Source organism: Myotis brandtii, unplaced genomic scaffold (genome assembly GCF_000412655.1).
Source record: "Myotis brandtii unplaced genomic scaffold, ASM41265v1 scaffold658, whole genome shotgun sequence".
NCBI lineage: Eukaryota > Metazoa > Chordata > Mammalia > Chiroptera > Vespertilionidae > Myotis > Myotis brandtii.
The window spans coordinates 1,730,285-1,752,742 of record NW_005370558.1 but is presented as its reverse complement, the minus strand read 5'-3'; the positions used below and the strand labels follow the sequence as shown (position 1 = coordinate 1,752,742).

The 22,458-nt window shown below is 49.7% G+C and overlaps 1 protein-coding gene and 1 long non-coding RNA gene across 2 annotated transcripts in view; one reads left to right on the top strand and one right to left on the bottom strand.

The window, feature by feature from the left end:
* The window catches only part of DFNB31 (deafness, autosomal recessive 31), a 69,993-nt gene that overhangs the window by 4,580 nt on the left and 42,955 nt on the right, over window positions 1-22,458 (top strand). The window contains exon 2 of the mRNA XM_014528888.1: window positions 3-195. Within this exon, the coding sequence (XP_014384374.1) occupies window positions 3-195 (193 nt within the window). The remainder of the gene's footprint in view (window positions 1-2; window positions 196-22,458) is intronic.
* On the bottom strand, window positions 4,227-5,740 carry LOC106723852. Its single transcript, XR_001359588.1, has 3 exons — window positions 5,531-5,740; window positions 4,605-4,711; window positions 4,227-4,427 (listed from the first exon to the last, which is right to left on the bottom strand). It is a non-coding gene; the product is annotated as an uncharacterized LOC106723852 (long non-coding RNA).

The window sequence follows — 22,458 nt, the reverse complement described above, 5'->3', positions numbered from 1 at the left end:
AGCCTGAGGCGCGCCAAGGCCCATGAAGGCTTGGGCTTCAGCATCCGCGGGGGCTCGGAGCATGGCGTGGGCATCTACGTGTCGCTGGTGGAGCCAGGCTCTCTGGCTGAGAAGGAAGGACTGAAAGTCGGGGACCAGATTCTGCGTGTCAACGACAAATCCCTGTCCCGGGTGACCCACGCTGAGGCCGTCAAGGTAGGGTTCTGGTTTGGGGGATGAGTTCAGGGGCAGCTACTCTTAGTGGCAGTAGCTCCCTGCTGTGTGTCCTTAGGCAACTCGCTTGACCTTTCTGGGCTTCATTTTTCTTAAAAATATTTCTTTAAAACAGGAACATCTAGTTTATTGAGCAAATACATGCCTGGCACTGGGATATAGTGATGAGCAAAGCCGATCTGGACCCTGCCTTCCCTTAGGCATAAAGGCTTATGAGTGGGAGACAGACCTTATCAAATATTTGGGTAAATGTATGATCACAAAGTGGAAAGAGTTGGGGATTCTTAGGAGCATTAAAAGATATGGTCTCCACTGGCATATAGTTAGTAATCAGTGGGTGTCTTCTGCTTCTGCTGGTATTCTCATTATTCTGTAGGCTTTTGCCCCCCAAAGAAAGTGTTGTTAGCCCCAAGTGGCCCCAGGAGGCTGTTCTGGGGATCCAAAGAACTCTGGCCTCACCCTGCCCTTTGTGGACCAGGATGTGTATTCCGGGCCAAGTCATTTGTCCCCTCAGAGCCTCTAGCTCTCCACGTGGGAAATGGGGCATCAGGACCAGATAAGAGTCCCTAACCTTGTTGGAAATGAGGCCCCTGCCTGAATGTCAAAGACATATCCCCCGCTCTCTTGAGAGTGATTGTACTTTTTGCTAATTGAGAAATATAACCTTAGGACCACAAGCTCCTACCGGTAAGGATTTAACCATGCCGTTTAAAGGAATGTGTGTGTGTTTGCTAACCTCCTTCCCAGGGCTTTTGAAAACCAGTTGGAGTAGGAGATGGATAGTGTTGGTCTTGTGTGAATTCAAGGATGCCTTGCAGTCATACACACACACACACACACACACACACACACACACACACACACACCTTTGTGTGCAAGAAGTGAAGAGTTTTGGAGAAAAGCAACAGTGACACTCTCTGCCTCTGCAAGGACAGTGCTTCCTAGGGGTTAGGGTGGGCCTGTGACCCAGCTTTTCACCACCCTGCTCCTCGCCCCTGCCCCTGATCCTCCTCAGCGCAGGTGTTTTGAACTCCAGCCGAGGGCCTGCTGGCTGCTGGGAAACGCTTCGGCAGCAGAGGTTCAGGGAGGTTGCTTGTGTGCTGTTCAGTGACTGACCATTCACCTGGGACACAACCATCTCATCGCTGACCTTGACCTTCCCTTATTTGCTTCCCAATCCCTCTGCCCCCTCAGGGAGGCCCCTGAGGATCTGGAAACTTATTTGCTGCGTCTGGCAAAACGCTGATCAGTTTGTGTTTTGGGGTGTGTGGGTGCAGGAGACAAAGCTCCTTGTGGATTTCCACGCACCTATCCTCCTCTCGGTCGCCTCCCCCCACATTCATCTTTTCCCTTTAGCTGACATTCCATCTATTTATAAAGAAATAACCCATTAGCCTTTGGCCCTAAACGATCTGGAGTTCCCAGATGATAAATCGATACTTGAAAGATACTTGGCCCAGATGGGCATTTATAAGAGTGGATTCAGTTTTAGTGGCAATTAAAGAAAGACCCGAGTAACTTAATCATCCGGAGGTGATAGACTTCGGGTAGGCCTCAGGTAACCTGGACATTACAGACACAGACTCTCCCTTTAATTCTTCCCCAGGCTCGGCCATGCCTGTAAGGCTGAGCTGCTTGGCTGAGAGTTTCAGCCCGGCCCTCCTGCATTTCACCGATTACGCTCTGCACCTTCTGTCTGAGCCTCCCTGAGCTGTACACCAAGGTGCTCCTTGGACTCACAGCAGCAGCAGGCCTTAGCTCGTGTATCTACTCTTCTTGCTTCCAGAGTGAAACCTAAACTGTCCACATAGTTTCTGAAGCCCCAGAACTAATTGTCGCCAGAGGGAGAGGTTGGTCGGAGCAGAACTGTCCTTGGGTGGGAGCCTGTGGGAGCTCCGTCCCTGTCACTTTTCCCGGGAGGCGCCCGCTAAGGCAGAATGAGCTCCTGTCTCAGGGGTGCCCCCCTTCCTGCCAGTGCAGACTCATCACCTGCCTGGAATGTACCCACTTGGACCCTCCAGAAGCAACAGGCAAAACGGGTGCTGCTTTGTGTCACCTTAACTCCAGGGAGAAAGGGGGACAGACTTTCCTTGGGTGGAATTTAAACCAGAGGAGGCGGAACCTGTCTCGGGGCCTCCCGGAGCGGCTCTACCTGCAGGATGGGCAGGCAGTTTCAGGGACCGTTTAGAAGAACACTTGGAGCTGTTGACACATTTCCACAACATGAAGGGTATTCAGCCCCCTTACGGGAAGCCCAAAGAGGCCTGGCTTCCCTACGAGGTACAGACTGCCCTTAACCAGGACTTCCACTCCCAGCCCCTGTGTCAGCTGCTGCGCAGGAGGGCACCAGGTCAGAGATTGTGGTGAAGGCACATTCCTACTCACCCAACTTCAGACTTCACTCAAATGTCACTGGGTTTTCTGCTTATATCTTTTTTATGCTCCAAGACACCACATCACATTTAGCATATGATGTGTTTTCTTTTTTTCTTCAATTTTATTTTATTTACTTATAGTCGTCCTTCTGTGTCCATGAGGGATTGGTTCTAGGACCTCCCGTAGATATCGAAATCTGAGGATGCTCAAGTCCCTTAGTGGATCTTTAAAGAAATATTTTTATTTAAGTATAGCTGGTATGCAATATTACATTAGTTATACTAGTTTCAGGTGTACAATATAGTGATTCGACAGTTTTATACCTTACAATGTGATCACCCCACCAATTCTAGTAATCATCTAGCAAACTTATTACAATATTATTGACTATAGTCCCCCTCACTTTTTTCATCCACTCTCCACCCTTTCCCCTCTGGTAACCTTTCTATGAATCTGTTTTCTTTGAATTTCGTATCTGAGGACACCGAGGGCTGACTGCTTGTTTGTTTATTTCGCTTTTCCTTCAGCTTTATTGGGTATAACAGAAAAATAAAAACTGTACACATTTAAGGTGTACAATGTGATGATTTGATATACCTACACATTGTAAAGTGATTACCATAATCAAGCTAATTTACATATCCATCACCTTACATAGTTATTTTATTTTTGTGCTAAGAACACTTAGGATGTACTCTCTTAGCAGGTTTCCAAGTATACAATAATAGAATTGTTAACTATTGGCATGAGTCTGTGCATTAGAACTTATTCATCTTATAACTGAAAGTTTGTACCTTTGTCCAACATCTCCCCATTTCCCCCACCCCCTGGCCCCCATCTCTACTTCCATGAGTTTGACTTTTTTAGATTCCACATATACGTGAGGTCACACAGTATTTGTCTTTCTCTCTCTGGCTTATTTAACTTAGCCTAATGCCCTCCAAGTTCATCCATGTTGTCACCAATGACGGAATGGCCTTCCTTTTTATGGCTGAATAATATTCCATATATATATATCACAGTCACTTTCTCCATTCATCTGTCCGTAGACAGGTTGTTCCCATGTTTTATCGATTAAGGAGATGTGTTTTCCATCTTAAAATCTTTGTTTTTCTTCTGCTGGTAGAAAGAGGCGGGGAAAGATCCTCTGAGCTTCCCAAAGCAGCGATGAATCGTGTATGTGTAATAAAAAGGAAATTGAATTTTAGGAATCAGGTTACTTAAGAGTTTATGAGTCAGAGAGGCTCACCTCCTCCCTGTGAGCAGAGGAGACTGAACATTCGCAGTGTTTTCCACTTCTCTCTCTGACAAGTCAGGCCCCCATTGTCATCCCGTGTCCGGTGGGGCTCCCATCCGTCTCTTGAAGCCTGTTTGCTACATCAGCAGTGACAGGTATAGATAAGGCAAGCCAGTTACTATTTGCAATTATGTTGAAACGTTTGGATTTTGAAAAATCTATCTCGAATGAACAGGAGCCAAGCTAATAACAATAAAAAAGAAGACCTTTCAAAGGTCTTCAGCCAAAAACGCTTGACAAATTGGCCAAGGAGTCCCCGGACCAGGGATGATGCATCGGACTCTGCGGCACACTTGCTGTGTGACCTTGGGCCAGTCACCGGCCCGCTCTGTGTCCTGGGGTTGGGTGGGCCAGAGGCCGCCCAAGGTCCCCGCCAGCTCAGACAGTCGGTGATTTGCTCCAGAAGTGCTGCACACAAGGCATTTAGAATGTCCGTTGCGATGTTTTTCTTGTTCTTTTGGGATTGCTTTCGTTTAAGGCAGAGTAAAGAGAGTTGGCGAAGGATTGGAAGATGAGAATCTTGGCACTGTGTAGCCTCCTCCTATATCAGGAAATTGATGGGTTACATGCTGTACTGAGGAGAACTTGACTGCGGTCCCTGACCCAAGAGCACCAGCCCTGATGCCATTCCAGATTAAAGGGGAAAATGATAATAGGATTATGCATGCAGCAGGATTAGCGCTCCGCCCTGGAAGCACTCGACATCAGATTCACTTACCCACTTGCTCTCTGAGTCCTTGATTCTGCAGGTAGCAGGGAGCGGAAAGGGGGGAGGGAGGGAACCCAGGTGCTGCTGGGAAGGGTGTACATCTGTGTGGGTTTCATCTGCATAAAAATTAAACGGCTTCATTACAGTCTCTGCGTCCCCCCGGGAGCATCCAAGGAGCACATTAGAATTTGAAACATTCCAGAAGTTCAAAACAGTGGCCGGCCCTTGCGCTTAATTAGAGTTATCATCACACCCTCCCTTCTTTTGCACAGTAACCCGGGAAGAATCTGTCTGTATTTATATGTCATTGTGTGTGTGGCCCAGCATGTTCTAAATGACACACTTGTCATTTCCCCATTGCACACGGCCAGCTGAAGCTATTAGACATTATTAGCCACTTCCAACTTTGTGTCTGAAACGCGCTTCTCCCCTGGTGTCATTCCTGCATTCCAACTGGGAAGCCGGGCTGACAGGCTCATGGGTATGCGAGGACTTTCCTCCGGCTCCCCACTCTGTCTTGGGTCCTGTGGGTCCTGCCAGCAGTGACAGGTTGAAAGCTCCCTATTAATAAAACCCTTTCTTGAAGAGATGCTGGGTGCTGGATCCAGAGGGTGACACGGTACATGGAGAGGGTCCATTAATTTAGTCTTGTCTGTTTGGCTCAAGCTCTGATCCTCAAGGTTTTAGAAAATGCTGGTGCCTGTGTCGTACAAAAATCCTTTTAATTGGTTCTTTACTGTTCAAGTCAAAGGAGCGTTTTTGCAGGGTGCGGGAGAATGCCTTTATTTATGAAGGATTGATATTTTTATAGTAGAAGATCCCTGCCTCCTGACGTTAAGATGGGCATGAAAGAGAGAATCACTCCGGCGCCAGCTTCTGGTTTTTCCGTCACCACCCCCACCCCTTCTTCCCACAAACCCCGCGTTGTTTATTACCTGCCGTGGCATCGTCATGTGGATGGAGCTGCAAAGCTAAGTGTGATCCTTTAACCCCCGACCAATTGGGTTTTGTGTATTGTTGCTTCCCACCTCCGCCTGCCTTCAGCCACACAGCACACAGCCTGTACGCACCTGTTAAGTGCATGCATCCCTTCACACGCCTGTTTGTTCGTGCTCACAGCACATGCGCATCTCCTCCGAGTCACAGTCCCCCCTCTGGCACGCAGAGGGCTTTGCACTGAAGCAGGCGTCCACAGGGGATGACACTCCAGCTGGCTTTCCTGTAAGGCTCTTTGATGACCTGGGAGTCCGCTGCTCAGGGACTCCCAGACTGGTGCCCGGCAGGGACCAGACACTCCGATGAGAAGCAATAGCCTTTAATGGCTGGAGGTAGCTGGAGACTGAAATGCAAATATTTCAAACTGACCCTTTTATTAACGCCCCCAAGCAAGAAGCTGATATTAACCCGGAGCCCTCACAGACTTCTAAGTGCCCTGCAGGGTTGGGGCTGCATTTAGATTCCTGTGCCTCGGACAGTCCCGTTTTACGTGTATAGCACAGCAGGTGGAAAGGGTGCAAGGAGCAGGAGCCAGACGCTCCATTTGTTTCCCGCGCACCCCTGGTGCCAGCTGCAGGATGTGGCACCTTGAGGCCAGTGCACTGGTTTTCAAACTTTGCTTTACTGCAACTCTCCTGGGCAGGGGGGAGGCTGACGTTAGTGCGTGTCTACTATGTGCCAGCTGCTTTCTCCCTCCCAGAAGAGGCGGGGAGGTGAGGAGGTCGAGGAGGTCGTGCTCAAGGAGGTTTCCCGCTGGGGTTAGGAAGTAGGTGGCCCTTCTGCCTCATCTCCTGAGGGCACCAGCCCCAGGGCTCTGTAGCCAGCATCCTGGAGACAATGACCACCCCCCCTGCAGGAAGCAGGCGGCATCACTGCTAGTGCCTGGCATACCAGGGCCTTTTAAGAACCACCCAAAGGCTTCGTTTTACTAAGTGGGGAGTCTGATGCCCCCGCATCAAGGGAACGGTGACATGTGTTAGCACAGCTCATCGACGTGCGGAACCCTTTGTCCATTCAGCTCTGGGCAGCACTTAGCACAGCCAGGCCTGAGACTGGAAGTCAGAGATGGACGGTACAGGCCCCTGTCCTCAGGGAGCCATGCGGGGGGTGGGGTGGGGTGGGGGGGAGTGAGGTGAGGTGAGGTGAGGTGAAGTGGGGGGCTCATGGACCTACTCATGGCCACAGGTCATCTAGTGTTGTAAGTGTTATGATACCTGCATACCTCCACAGCCCTGCCTCCCTCTTCAAAGCAGCATCCCTCACTACCCCCCCACCCCCACCCCCTATCCTGCTTCAGTTTCCTTCAGTGCCCTTGTCTAGGACGCTTCGGTTCTCTCTGTTTATCATCTGCCTTCCCCGCCACGAGTAAGCTCCAAGAACAGAATCCGGTCTGCATTGCTCAGTGACACACCGAGTACCTCTGCAGCGCCTGGCACATAGTCGGTGCTCTAATAACTAAATAAATATTGGCCGAATGAATGGCGTGACCTTGCTCCCAATGCAGGGCTGGTGAGTTCAGGGTGCCGTGGTCCCTGAGTGTGCCATCTGAAGGAAGTCCGTATGGTGCAGCATAGCAGGTGCTGGGTAGGAAAATCGAGGAAGACATAGGATCTAGTAGATGCTTTACCACGAAGCTGGCTGTGTGGCTGTGGGCACCTCACACGAATCTCTGAACTCAGTCTCTGGAGCTGTGAAATGGGCATAGCCGCCTCCCAGCTGCCTCCTTCCCGGGATGGCTGTGATCAAATGACATAATAGGTGTAAAAACTTCGGTAACTAGGTAGCCCTCTGCTGTACAGTTGACCCTTGAACAAACTGGTTTGAACGGAGCAGGTTCACTTATACATGGATTTTTTTACCCCCCAATTGACCCACACAGTTCAAACTCGAATTGTTCTAGGATCAACCGGTGGCTGGGAATCCGAGTATGCAGAGGGCCAACCTAAGTTACTGCACGGGCATTGCTGTCCCTAACCCCCGCGTTGTTCAAGGATCAGCTGTGTTTTAGAGAAAGGCCTTTAAAAAAAATGTGGTCTGTGTCCTGGTGTGCAACAGCTTGTTTCACCCTCTGCAGCCCAACTCCTCCCGTTGGGGTCCTTTTGGTTATTTCATGTGTCACTTTGCTCTTAATATCAAAACCACATTTCCAGAAGTGCGTTGTTTATGAGCCTGACTGTGCCTGTGATTCCAAAATAGAATCATTTATGCATTCTGAAGCAATCAATGAGCCAGTTTTGGGTGAGGTATATCTTCTGGCTTTTTGTTTTTAAATGCAACAACAACACTGTTCAGGTTTCAAGAAACCACAGCGTTTCAGGGGAAGGCCAAGGCCCTGCTAAGCACTCGTGTGTTTAAAAGCTGCTTTATTCTCTACCGAGAATGCATAAATGGGCTTTTTTCCCCCCTTCTTTTCCAGCCCCAGCCCCCCTTACTTCCTTCCCCCTTTGAGAATGTGTGTTCCGTCTGCTGAATTGGCTGTGGCTTTGCTTCGGCTGGGAGCCAGTTTTGTAGCTATGTTGCCTCTCCACCTGAGTTTTCCTAATATCAGCATCCTCCCCACTTTGAATGCAAAGCAAATGTTTCGGCCTCCATAGACAAGTCTCTAGTTGTGAAGCTGTGGGCTACAGGGGAGGAACATAGTGAGGTGACATCAAAGGCCTGGGTCTTGGGGCCTTGGAAGTAGTGGTTCACCAGGGCAGCTTAACTGAAAGGTAACAAGACCCCAGGCAAGTCTTAACCACACCGAGGCCTGGGAGGCACTGCCTTCCCTTAGCATCACTCGCTCCCCCTCCCCCATGTATCCACTTTGCCTTGACCAGAGACGCTGACCCACCCTGTCCTCACCCTTAGCTGTTTCTGGAGCAGGCGTTTCTTCCAATGCTGACATATTGGAAGATCAAGGGAAGGGAGGTCTGCACCCAAGAGGTTAGAGATGGCTTTTGGAGATGGACCTGGGTTCATCCGGGAGTGTACTTGGCTGTGACCTTGGGCAGCTCCCTTTGCCTCTCTGTGACTCAGACTCTCCATCCTCGAGCCTGCCTTGTGGTCCTCACAAACGGTCCTTGTCGCCATTGCACATCCAACGCTGAAAAACTGTGGCCACAGAGGTCCCGCTGCAGGCATTGTAATGAAAAATGTTATCGACTGCATTCGCTCGGCTTTGAAACTCTTCTGTTGTGTCGGCTTAGTTGAAAAAAGAAATAGTGCTATTGGAGGGAAAAAATACTGGGACTGGGAGCGGTTTGAATTGCAGAGTCACTTACTAAATGTAGTTAATATTCCCATGTAGACAGAGTTTCTTTAAAAATGTCTCCTATCTGGGTTTTAGTCTCCGCATTTTCATTTCACAGCAGCCGTCAAGCCCAGTGACGGGATGGAATTGTGTGTCCCGACCGCCCTTAAAAATGTGGGAGGCAGGGCAGATGCATGGCCCAGAGGTCAGTGTGTGACAGCCCTGTCCTGGATCCGCTGCATCCCCAGCCTTGTTCCCAGCATCCTTCCCTGATGGGCTTCCCAGGGGCCCTGACAAGGAGGGAGGGGGGAGGCTGTTTGCAGACCCATCAAAGCAATTAATGCAGGTGGAAGTGGTGATTTGACAGCATGGGCATCGGCACTTTAAAAAGCCCTGTAATTTATTTGGACCACATCTGAAATGGTGTGCGAGGATTCATGAAGAGGTTTCTGATAAAGGGAAGAAAAGCGGTCCAGCTTTCAGAAATTCCCCTCCCAAGTCCCTGGGGAGGAGGCTTATCTTCTGCATTTCTATCCTCCTGGCCTCGAGGGAGGGGGTGGTGTCCTTTGTTGTGTCTGGACCCAAAGTGACCTTTACCCGTTTCTCCATCTCCCTCCTTTTGCCTCCCTCCTCTTTCTTCTCAGGGGTCCCCAGACCATTCCCAGATTTCTCCCAACTCTCCGGAACCCTCTCCCACTTGCAAGGGTCCCTCCAATCCTGTGCTGGGAAGGTCAGGATGCTCAGATGGCCCTCAAATTCGTTCTCACCCCAAGTGTCTGTATCTTCACCCATATCCTAGCTGTATTGTCTCTGAACAGGATCTGGGCCTCCGTTTGGTATCTTTATTTTTGTTCCCATTCCTTTTTTCAACTCTGTCCAGTATTAGAAACCCCTATCTGCCCTGGAAGTCTTGGCGCATCGCTGATCCCCTGATGGCACCTCTCCTCTTGACTTCCAGCCGTGGACATTTCCCAAGTTAGTAACCTTGACCTACTCCTCTTCTGCACGGTCCCCTGCTGGGGATGTGGCTAGGTCAGACCCTCCAGGCTTGATCTCCCCAGCACATCTCAGACCACACTTCCCTGTTCTCCCCCATCGCCACTGCAAACTACAGACCCTCCTCACGTCTCTCTGTCTCCATCTCGCTCATCTGCCCACCAGTGCATTCAGCATCCTGGAGGCAGGGCTAACTTCCTAAATTTGTGTCCGATCAAGCCACGGCCTACCCAGGGCCTTGCACTGGAGCTGGGGGCCTGCGGGGCAGAGGCGGAGCCCCTTAACCACACTTGGCCAGGCAAGCAGCACACCCTCCTCTGAGACAAGGCTTTATTTCTCTCCACCTGTGGATGCCTACAGCCCCCGTGCATCCTCCCAATAGACCTTCCCTCCAACCCAAAGATGGGGGCAGCTGGGAGCCTTCTCTGCTCCCCCTCAGCCGGCTTCCCCCCTGTCATGACACGGATAATATATGTCTTTTTACTTTCTTGGGTTGCTTCTTGGATGATGATAGCCTTGCTATTGGCTTACAACGAGGCAGACACTGTTTTCAGTACTCCCTGTGTATAAACTCACTCATTTAAACCTCGCCACAGCCCTACCAGGTTTGAGGTAGCACCACTTTTACCGCTTCATTTTGCAAAATTGCAGAGTTTGTCACTTGTCTGTTGTCACAAAAATGGGAAGTGGTGGAGGTTTTGTTGACTCGAGGGATTGTGCCCATCACCCCAACACCAAGAGAGGTGACACCCCACGATGCTAGAGCCTGGGCCCTGGAGCCAGACATGCTGGGTTCGAAGCTTTGCTCTGCCACTTGGCCCCTGTGGCACCTTGAACAATGATGCTGAGCACACTAAGAAATCTGGGTGCCACCAGGGAGGGTCATCGTGGGCCACCCGGAGCTCTGCCCACCGAGTCTTCACCACAGCCCCGGGGAGAGGAAGAGGAAACCGGGCAGGGGGAAGGGGCGGGGACAGCCAGCAGCACACAGGTGGGAGGTGGCAGGATCAGATGGGAACCAGGCCTTCCTGCCTCCGGAGCGTGTGCTCCTGGCCCCTGCTCTCAGCTGCTTCTCACCGAGGAGCTGGGTGTGCAGCCTGCGCGGTGCTGGCCAGAGCCAGGGTTCAGCAGATGCACGTGTCTTCTTTGATTTTTTTCCTTATGGAAATGGTTTTACAGCCTTTCGATGAGAAGAGCCACTAGGAACCCAGACAGCCTGGGCCACGGCCATCCCCCCCCACCCCCATGCATTTTCTTGACTAGACTTTGGGTGCAGAGGTGGCACTGGGCACGCTTTGCCTTTTTTCCTTTTCCTCTCTTATCTCTCTCATCATGCCCTGGCCTTTGTCAGGAGTTGATTTTGTATGTTGTCTGTGGAAATTCGCTAAGTAGAGAACTGTAACCTCAACTCCACCCCATTAGGGTAGACCCGTACTTACGCAGTCATGCCGTTGACTGGTGGAGTCTCTAAATCTGTCCGCACTGTCTGCTGGGGCGACAGGATGAGAACAGGGTCTCCCGGGCCTCGTGTAAAAGGCTGGTGGTTGTCAACCCATCACAGACTGGACAAATAAAGGGCCATTTTTTCTGGTTCGTAGGAACCAGGAGGAGCAGAGGAGTCAGCCTGGACTTTTAAAATAAAGTGTGTGTGTGTGTATGTGCGTGCGTGTGTGTGTGTGTGTGTGTGTGTGTGTTAATGACTAAGGTATATGAGTTCAATTTAGAAAACTTAGAAACCCCAGAAAAACACAAAGGAAGAAAAACTAAAATCATCGATAATCTCCACCCAGAAATAATCATGGTTGGACAATTTGACTCTTGTTTTTTAAGGCCCCTGTGTCCCTATGCGTGTAAATTTGCATTGGGAATTTTCTCGGCCATTCTGAACATAGATACAGAGCCTGCCTCTCTCACCAAACAGCACATCACGGCTATTTTCCCACCTTAAATGTTTCTAGACCATGACTTACAGTGATTGCGTAGTATGTCATTGCAAAGAGGTACACTGTTTCTTTAACTAATTTCGTCTTCCTGAGCTGTTTGTTGTTTTTGGCATGATCCATATTGCTGCTTTAAACATCCTCGCACATAAATCTTTAAGCCCATCTCTAATCATTCCTTGGGCTGTCTTTCTACAGTGGCGTTGGCTCAGGGGATAGACGGGTTTTTACGGCTTTGGTAACGGTGCCAAATTGCTCTTGGGGAAGAGTTGTTGTTCTTACAGTCCCTCCTACCAGCATCAGCAGTGGATGAGATGCCTCATTTTTCCCAGCCGTGGCAACACTGGATATTATATTTCTTTTCCATTTTTGCCAATCTGATAGACAAAAAAGTATCCTATTTTAATTTGCATAATTTAAATAGGAAAGTAGGGCTCCTGAGCATGTTTGTTTGCATAGCTGTATATATGTGCATATAATGTAGAAAATCTATAGCATATATAACACATATTGTATATATCATTATAACATGTACAATAATATAATATCTATAACACTCATTTATTTTTGGTATATAACATTTAAAAAATATGTCTTTATTGATTTTTTAGAGAGAGGAAAGCAGAGGGAGAGAAGATAGAAACGTCAATCGGCTGCCTCCTGCACTCCCCCTACTGGGGATCAATCCTGCAACCAGGGCATATGCACTAACTGGGATTAGAACTAGCAACCTCTTGGTACCTGGCACAATGCTCAGTCCACTGAGCCACACTGGCTGGGCAGGTATATAAGTTATTGATGTCCTACACCCATTTAATCATAAGAGCTTTTCATTTCCATGTCATCAAATCTATCAGTCTTTTAAGAGATGGTTGGTTTGCCCTGGCCGGTTGCTCAGTGGTTAGAGCATCAGCCCATGGATAAAAAGGTCGCAGATTCGATTCCCAGTCAAGGGCACATACCTGCGTTACAGGTTCCCCAGCCCTGATTGGGCACATGCAGGAGGCAACCAATCAACGTGTCTCTCTCACATGGATGTGTCTCTTTCTCACAGCAATGTTTCCCTCTCACTCTCTCTCTCCTCCCTCCTTCCTACTCTCTCTAAAAATCAATGGGAAAAATATCCTCGGATGAAGATTAAAAAAAAAAAAAGATGGTTGTTTCATCTACCTTGAATTTGGATTCTTCAGTCTGAGGGTGAGTTAAATTGGAAGCCTATCTGCTTGTTAACTGAGAATGTACAGGAATTGATGAGGGACAGGAATGTAGAGTCAGTGAGGAGAAACACCCCATCCCTGTAACCACTCATGGGCCGAGAAAATGGTATTGATATGAACGGATTTTCCTGATGGATGGTTGCGCTGTAGACATTGATTCTAGCAACAAAACACTCCATCGAAAACCCACCGAGGCTCACCTTGAACCATTATATTTATGACTCCTAGGATCGTGTTAGTTTTTCCCCAAAGAAAGAAAGAAAAGGTAAAAGAGACGAAATTGAAAAGAACATTTGTAAAAGAACTTACTTAAATTATAAGAGACTGAAAGCCAAGCTTAGTGGGTAATTGAAGAATTGCATTAAAAAGGGATCAATATCTTTCTGGAATTTGCTCTGTCCTCATTTTGTGAGTAGCTTTGCCAAAGGATGGTCACTCTGTCACGATCTTGCAAATTTCTCTTGGCATTATCCCCAAGGACAACATTTTTTCCTCTCTTCCATCCTTCGTGTTTTTCCTTTTAGCACAGCCTTGACTCACGAAGACATTTAGGAGCAGAGATGCTGGAAAGCAGGGGCTTGAAATGTCAGGTCCCTGTTCCTGCCTCTGGGATCCTGGCGTTGCCAGCGTGAGCAAACGTTTCCTCCTGCATCTTCACGCTGAGCCTCTGGAGAAGGTCAAACTCATAGAGGAAAGAGTGGAGGGAATGAACAGTTGATTAAAAAAAACCCTACTTTGTAAAAAGGCCCAAATTAAAGGCAAATTTCAACAGCATTAATGAAAACTGAAAGGGGGAAAAGAAGATACCGCTATTCCCGCCTTCCTAACAGGTTGTCATTTTTCTGCCACCTCCTCTGGCCTCATCCCTGTGCATTCACATTTCCTCCGTGGTTTCGCCGCCTGCTTCCGTTCATCTTTGCTTCGTACATAGGTTGTTGTGTTGTTTCATGATCCTCTGTGGAACTGCATGGGGTCTTGGATGGGCTCACACGGCTGCTCTGCAGTCCAGTTGATATTCTCTGGGGGCAGCAGCTCACAGAGGTGAGGTGGCCACAGAGAGCTGTACTTTGGTATGCATCGAGTTCTTACCGCATGGGTCAGCATTCCAGAAGAATAGAGACTAACAAGTTGTGGACTTTTGTTTAAGGGAATGTTTATAAATGACATGTGTTCTTAGACCAAAGTTAGCAGCAGCAAAGGATTTCTGGGGAGTGGAGGGTGAGAGGTAGAATGAGAACGCAGAGTTGTTGCCCAAGCGTCTGTGAAAAGTATCTGCCTCCAACTCCTTGTGCAAGGCGTCTAATCCACGAGATGCACTTCAGCATTCATTCCTCCACTTGGTAATTGTTTTATTGAGCATCTCCCTTGTGATTGGTGTGATTTATCACCCTCTTTAAACTCTACAGATTCTATTTACCTATTGTTATTATATGTACAACTAATTCATATTTAAATGGAACTGTGAGCTTCCTAGCAACCAAGGCAAAAAGGGAAATCAGTACATGATTAGATTCTACTAGAGAACCCATTGGTACTTACCCTTCCCACGCCCCCCCCCGCCCGAGCCAGCCAATCACCGCGCCTCCTGGAGGCTCCGCTGATCCTGCCACTCCGCCCACCGCACGCCGCTCTGGCCGCTGCAGCGCCCTCTGGTGCCGGATGCGGACCCGGCCGCTTAGGGAGGAGCTGGGAGGGAGCTCCAGGCCAGCGAAACAGGTCGAGCAAGTATGTAACGCTAAAGGGAATTTAAAGCTGGAGGGAACTAGGGGTCATCGGGTCTAGCCTCCTCATCCTCCAGTGGAGAGAAGGTGCGTGACTTGCTGCAGGAAGCAACAGAACCCGGCTCTTCAGACTCCAGACTCCACTGGACGAGATTGTGCTGCTTGTAACTTTCATAAAAGGACTTTCCTGCCTCTCTAGACTCTAGAGCAGTGGTTCTCAACCTTCCTAATGCCGTGACCCTTTAATACAGTTCCTCATGTTGTGGTGACCCCCAACCATAAAATTATTTTTGTTGCTACTTCATAACTGTAATTTTGCTACTGTTATGAGTCGTAATGTAAATATCTGATATGCAGGATGTATTTTCATTGTTACAAATTGAACATAATGAAGGCATAGTGATTAATCACAAAAACAATATGTAATTATATATGTGTTTTCCGATGGTCTTAGGCGACCCCTGTGAAAGGGTCGTTTGACCCCCAAACGGGTTGCTACCCACAGGTTCAGAACCGCTGCTCTAAATGGTTATTAACACGGATAAAAATGTGTTATCTGTGCAGAGGGAAGGAGCTCTGAAGACAGAGAGCTAATTAGGGCTTTACTTCCTCATGACATTAAAATATGCCACTGGGGCAGAGTCCACATCACCAATTTTCTGCCTTCCCTCAAAATGAGGGTGATGAAGGGATTAGCTAAAGAACATATATGCACGAGAGGCCCGATGCACGAAATTTGTGCAAGAGTAGGCCTCCTGTCCTCCTGCTGCCGGCACCGGCTTCCCTCCAGCACCCGGGACCCGGGCTTCCCTTCGGCCGCAGGCAGGCACCTGGGACCTGGGCTTCCCTCGCAGCTCCGACTTTGTCTGGAAGGTCGTCCGGAAGGACGTCTGTTCTAATTAGCATATTACACATTTGTTATTATAGATATCCCATAGATATGGACAGTAGTGTGATGAGAAAGGCACAGATTTGGAGAGTCTAAGATTGAAATCCAAGCCCTGCCTCTGATCATCCTCTCTGTGACCTCACATAAACACTTCACACCTACAATCTCTGTCCTTCCCTGTGCAATGGGAAGAATAAACCACGTGCTCGTCACTGCTATGTTGCTATTACCAGTAACATTAGCCACCACTTACTGGGCAGCTACTATGTGCCAAGCCCGGTGTAAGATGCTTTGTGTACATTATTGAATCAGGCCTCCTTATTTCGTCTGCATACAACTCCACAAGGATAGGATTAGTAGCACTTTAACAGGTGAGAGAGCTGAGGCACAGGCCACTTAAGTAACTTGTCTAAAGTCTCATAGCTGGGAAGAGATGGAACTTCGTTTGAACGGCTTTCTAGTGAGCTTATCTTCCACTGAAAAACACTCAGGGGGTCCTCACCCTAAGACACCTTTACATTTCAGTGCTTTGTAGTACTTTAGTCCCCAGATAAAGTCAGAAGATAGAGCCAAGATTTGCCTAAACTGGGATATTTTTGGAGCCTGTGGAAGGAAGCACGAGGGAGGGTGGATACCTGCACCGGAGTGACTCTGCTTTGGGAAGACATTATTGGAAAGCCCCCATTCAGTCCTATCCACAGCCTCTATAGATAGGGGAATTAAGACCTTCTGTAGGCCCCGGTGGCACAGTGCTGCCCCCTGCCGGTGGTTGTAGGAACTACGACAGGGAGAGACCTGGTTGCATGTGAAAAAGCACACACTGTTCACGGCCTCAGGAATCCCACCTTTCTCTAATCTAGGGCAGCGATTTTCAACCCGTGTGCCGCAAGAATTTTTAAAACATGCAATACCTGACTGTTTAGTCAGGAGCACTGACCTCTTTTTCCTTAGATAGTCAATTAAAAAAATGACGCCACCCAACACAATAGCTGTCCAGTGTGAATGAATCAAAATCATACCTATTTTTTTTTGTCAGATCGGCAAAAGTGTATATTTTTTGGTGTGCTGCACAATTTTAGTAATTGGTTTATGTGTGCCATGAGATGAAAAAGGTTGAAAGTTGCTGATATAGAGAATTAGATACACATGTGATCTGAGATGCAGGTAATAGTATTATATCATAGCATTGTTTGTGCTGGCAAAAAAAACAACAACAACAGTGAGAAACAACCTAAATGGTGTCCAGCAATCGGGGAGTGAGAATTCCGTGGTGCTTCATGTCTGCCAGGGGTTGTGATGTAATACAGAAAGAAATGCGCTTAACGTCATTGAACTGGTGAGGAAAGAGCCTCAAAATGCATTTTTTAGCTGGAAAAAAAAAGGCGATTCACCTATTAATGGTGTGACACCTAGATGGCTATCATCACCTCGGCTTTTGCATTTTAACTGCAGAGACAGGCAGAGAGAGGTGGGGTAATCTGTTCTGCGTCACACTGCCAGCAAGCAGCAGAGCCAGGACCCACGCCCCGGGTGTCTGGACCCAACGCCCCAGCGAGGCAAGGTGGGGTCGGGAAGAGGGGCATGTGCCATTCTGGCCTCTCTTCCCCATCACTAACCTGGATTTCAGAGCAGCTCCCCATCCTGAGGGGGAGCATCTGTTTTACCTGACTGTTTAGTCAGGAGCACTGACCTCTTTTTCCTTAGATAGTCAATTAAAAAAATGACGCCACCCAACACAATAGCTGTCCAGTGTGAATGAATCAAAATCATACCTATTTTTTTTTTTGTCAGATCGGCAAAAGTGTATATTTTTTGGTGTGCTGCACAATTTTAGTAATTGGTTTATGTGTGCCATGAGATGAAAAAGGTTGAAAGTTGCTGATATAGAGAATTAGATACACATGTGATCCGAGATGCAGGTAATAGTATGTTATCATAGCATTGTTTGTGCTGGCAAAAAAACAACAACAGTGAGAAACAACCTAAATGGTGTCCAGCAATCGGGGAGTGAGAATTCCGTGGTGCTTCATGTCTGCCAGGGGTTGTGATGTAATACAGAAAGAAATGCGCTTAACGTCATTGAACTGGTGAGGAAAGAGCCTCAAAATGCATTTTTTAGCTGGAAAAGAAAAAGGCGATTCGCCTAATGATGGTGTGACACCTAGATGGCTATCATCATCTTGGCTTTTGCATTTTAACTGCAGAGACAGGCAGAGAGAGGTTGGGTAATCTGTTCTGCGTCACACTGCCAGCAAACAGCAGAGCCAGGACCGAGGCCCCGGGTGTCTGGACCCAAAGCCCCAGCGAGGCAAGGTGGGGTCGGGAAGAGGGGCATGTGCCATTCTGGCCTCTCTTCCCCATCACTAACCTGGATTTCAGAGCAGCTCCCCATCCTGAGGGGGAGCATCTGTTTCCAAGAAGAGAAGAACTGGCTCCTCGAGCAAGGTCTGTGCCCTGAAATGAGCCTGCTGACTCACCATGAGTGTCCTCACGGCTTTTCGAGGGCGCTTTTTGCACATGTCCCGCAGGATGATAGTCTGGTAACCTCGCACCCTTGTGCTCCTCTGTGTGCTTGCCCCGGGTGCATGTTTCTTGGACATATGCACATCCGTGTGTTAACACACACACCCTGGTCCCTTACACCATGGCCCTCTCCAGCCTGTTTCTCAGGCCTCTGCTAAGCAGAGTCATGTCAGCCTGGTCTGTGATTTGCGGGTTTCAGAGTTAGCTCTGAAGAGCCGAGGGAGGCACATTCGCCTCCTGAGAGCATTAATCCAAGTAGCAAGTTGTTAAGTTTGAAGACATACGCATATAATTTACATTCCGCAATCATAAGATGCTGCCTGAATAGTCATCTGGTGACGGGGAGTGTCTTAGCCGTGCCATCTGCCGGGTCAGACGGAGATGTCTTTGCTTGGACTTAGGGGGATGCCCGCAAGTCCCTAGGTCGAGTTTCACCACAAAACACATGATAAAAGGCAGGAGAGCACGGCGCTCTGGTGACCCTCTGCCTGCCGTGGATTCTCCAAAGCTTACGTTTTCTCTTTTTAGCCACTGCTCATCGAATTCTCAAGTGAGAGGTCCTGTGCTAGTAGGGCGCCTCTACTAAAGAGAGAGTGGCATTATGGCCTTCACCTTACAGAGGAGAAACCGAAAGGTGGGCAGCTTGTGGGAGAGGGCCCTGCTAACAGGCAGTGGGTTCAGGGGCCTGGCTGGTTCTGCAGGTTGCCGCAGCGCGAGAGGGCACGGGTGACCGAGAGCCACCAGCCTGCACAGGCGGAGCTGAAAGGCGGGTGGTTCACCAGCCGTAGGCAGCTGCTTACAAAGGCAGGGCCCTCAGCATAGTCCCATTGCAGGGGCGTCTCCCCAGCCTCAGGTCCCTACAGGGGCCTCCACCGCTGATGTGGTGCTGCGTTGGGGTGCTTCCTGCCACACCTGGAGTGCTCCATCCGCCCTTCTGGTTTAGCCCTGGTTTCTCTGGGCCTCAGTTTTCCACATTTAAAATGGTCTGATGTTGTTGCTGGCGCTGGCCACAGTAGCCCGAGGCCCTGGCAATGGAGCCCAAAGCCCCCAGATTCAAGATCTGGTTGAAAGACCCTGTAGCCACCCAGGCGCCACGGTCTGAGGGCTCACTCCTTAAACGGGGAACCCCGATGTGTCCCCCAGGTGCAGCCCGCAGGCCTGGAGTCTGTCCCTGCACATGCCCCTGATCTCTTTGCTACCATGACCCATGACCACCCTGCGGTTCTAGACTGCCTTTCCTTCTAAGTGCAGTCATGAACCAGAAGATAGTGGGGTTGGACTTGGGGCAGGACCTCAGCATTCGGTGAGTCCAGCCTGCTCAGGGCCGGTTGACAAAACCGAGTCCCAGCGAGAGGAGGCCGTGGCCGTAGGTCACCCTGCGAGCCAGTGGCGCCACGGGGGCATGCCTGCGGCGTCGCTGTGTCTCAGCCAGAGTTCTTTCTGGGTGCCCTGCTGCCTGAGGCTGCTGGCTGCCCAGCTCGCCCTGGTGAGAGAAGCTGCTGGTCCTCCTGAGACACGAATGGCGTGGTGCCCCTGGTGGTGAGTGAGGGCTGCACGATGCCCAGATGGCCTGAGCCTCAGGGACGAAGGGGCCATGGGTGGGTGTGGAAGGCAGGGTGCGGGGGGGGCGGTGATCTGGGGAGAATGCATCGGCCAGCTCTTTTTGGGAATTAGCTCCTTCGTCCAGTGCCACCCTTTAAAATAAGCGAGCGGTTGTTTGTACACATGGAGACAGGAGGGGAATAAGAAGGATAAACCCATTTCTTAGACCATCCCCACCTCCTCGCATGACACCCACCTTTTAGAGGGAGTGGTGCCCTTCCGCAGGGTTCTCAGAGCCTGTCCCAGGAGCCTCATTTTCTTCAGTTTCACCAGAAAAGGTTCTCAACCTTCCTAATGCCGCGACCCTTTAATACAGTTCTTCATGTTGTGGTGACCCCCAACCATAAAATTATTTTTGTTGCTACTTGATAACTGTAATTTTGCTACTGTTATGAATTGTAATGTAAATATCTGATATGCAGGATGTATTTTCATTGTTACAAATTGAACATAATTAAAGCATAGTGATTAATCACAAAACAATATGTAATTATATATGTGTTTTCCGATGGTCTTCGGCGACCCCTGTGAAAGGGTCGTTCGACCCCAAAAGGGGTCGAGACCCACAGGTTGAGAACTGCTGCCTTAGACAAAGCTTTTCTACACCCAGTTTCTCTTCCAATGCAGACATGCCAGGGAAGAGAGGGGAGTGGGCTGTGCCTCTTGCTGAGCTCCTACTGTGTGCACAGCCTCTGGACCTCTCCCACGTGGTCTTGTTTAATCCACACGACCCCGAGAAATGGGTGTTGTCCTCCTTTCACATACGCTGCTTTGAGAGAGGGGGGGTGGCTGGCACTAGGGCTCTATACTAACAAGTGACAGAAGCCATTACATCCAGTTACGCCGGAATCCACATCTGTGTTCTCTCCACCTACACGCCTCTAATTCTAGCGCAGCCTTCCAGATCAAACGCGTAGCTGCGGGGTGATGCCTGTGGATGTTGGGGTTACTTTTGGGATCATATATGTACTTTCTCACCTCATCAGGTCAACCAGGCTTTTATGAGCACCTACTGTGGAAGGTATGAGCACCTACTGTGAGCACCAGGGGAAGCCTTGTCTCTCACCAGGCGTTAAGTGCCATGAGCATCTGCCCACTTTGTTCTCTCCCGGCCTGGCACACAGTAGGCCCTCCGTCAGCCCTCATCGAATGAATGATGGGGCTCAGACTCTGCCCAGGAAAGAAGCAGAGAAGAGGCAGGCCAGTGGGAACTGCACTGAGCAGCCAGCAGTGCCCTCACAGAGGAGGGAGCAGTGGGCAGGGAGGAGGGGCAGGAAGACTGTGCGGAGGGCTCGGTGGCCTCGGAGGTTTCTGCTGAGGCTCCATGTGCCCTGAGACCCACCTCCCTCTTTGCTCCAGCAGAAGCCCACTTGGTCTCCCGCTTCCTCCGTCCTGCATCTCAAACTTTAACAGGTTTTTATTTTCCCAGCCGTTCTGTCCGGGAGCCCGGGGAATGCTAAAAGACCACTGTAGATCTTCCCCTGCTCATCTCCTCAGAAATCCTTCGGTAAAAGCAGAATTTTCCCTCTCCTTCTCCCTCTCCCGGGGAGTAGCATTTAGCTGTGGGAGCGAGGGACCCGGCGCCTCCCTGCTCACGTCAGGACAGAGTGTCCTCGGGCAGGGCCTGGTCCGCCAGGGCTCCCCACTGCCCTTGACAGCTCTGCCCGTGGCTGCATTTGGCCGCCAAGAGTACTGGGGAGTCAGAATAATGTATGCTCTGGATTCGGGCAAGCGGGGAGGACCAGACAGCAAAGTACCGCCCTCCCCCTTTGAGACATAGTGTTGCTTTCTGGAAGCAACATACCCTCATTCTGGAGCAGTTGGAAAATACTGAGAAACAGGAAGAACAGAATAACAATCACCCATAGCCCGGCCCCCGGAGAGCGGCACGCGGGCATCTCGGCACATGGCTCCTCAGTTTGGTTTGGTTTTTTTCCCCGTGGGATTTTTCCTTTACCAGAACTGAGATCGTTCTGTGAGGCTTGACTTACGTCCTTCTGACCCACTTAACGTTGAACTAGGTCCCATATCCTTGGCATCACAAAGTTTTGTAATGGTTTTAAAATGTGACTTTAGCGGCAGCATGAACTGTCATGTGTGTATGGACCATCCTTGACTCAAATGGTCCCCAGTTCTGAGGGGTGTTTGCTGTTGATCCCAGTGCTGAAGGCCCTTTTCTGGTGTGGGGGGGGGGGGGAACCCGCTTCATTTCAGGTGCATTACGAGGAAGCAGCATGGCCGATTGCAGCTTCCACCCAGGGCGCAGGGCCTGGCTTCCCTCCCTCTCCCTGTGGTTAGTCTGTCTCCAGACTGGAGCATATAGAATGAAGGTGCAGTCTACACTCAAGATTAGTTGCTCTGGGTAGGAGCCCCTTATTAGCTGTGTGGACAGACGATGTCCCTCTAATTATTCACCAGAATCATGGGACCCCCTTCCCCACAAGATGGGATTCCGTGAGGAGTTCAGGAGACGAGGCATGCGGGGGGCAGACCGCCTGACACGCACAGGCCCTTTGCAAACGTTCCGCTATCGCTATTATCAGTGTTTTTCTCTCTTGACAGTCTTGTCTGGTATTTTATTGGGGTCGCTGAAACCACCCCGAGTTCTGTGACACTAGAAGGGCTCGCAGGTTCAGCATACAGTTGTCCTCGGGGTGAAGATTTGTCCGCTGCAAGGACACACAGCAAAATGCACACAGGGAGCAGGGGCGCGGCAGAGGCTGCAGGAGGCCGGCACTAGCTTCCGA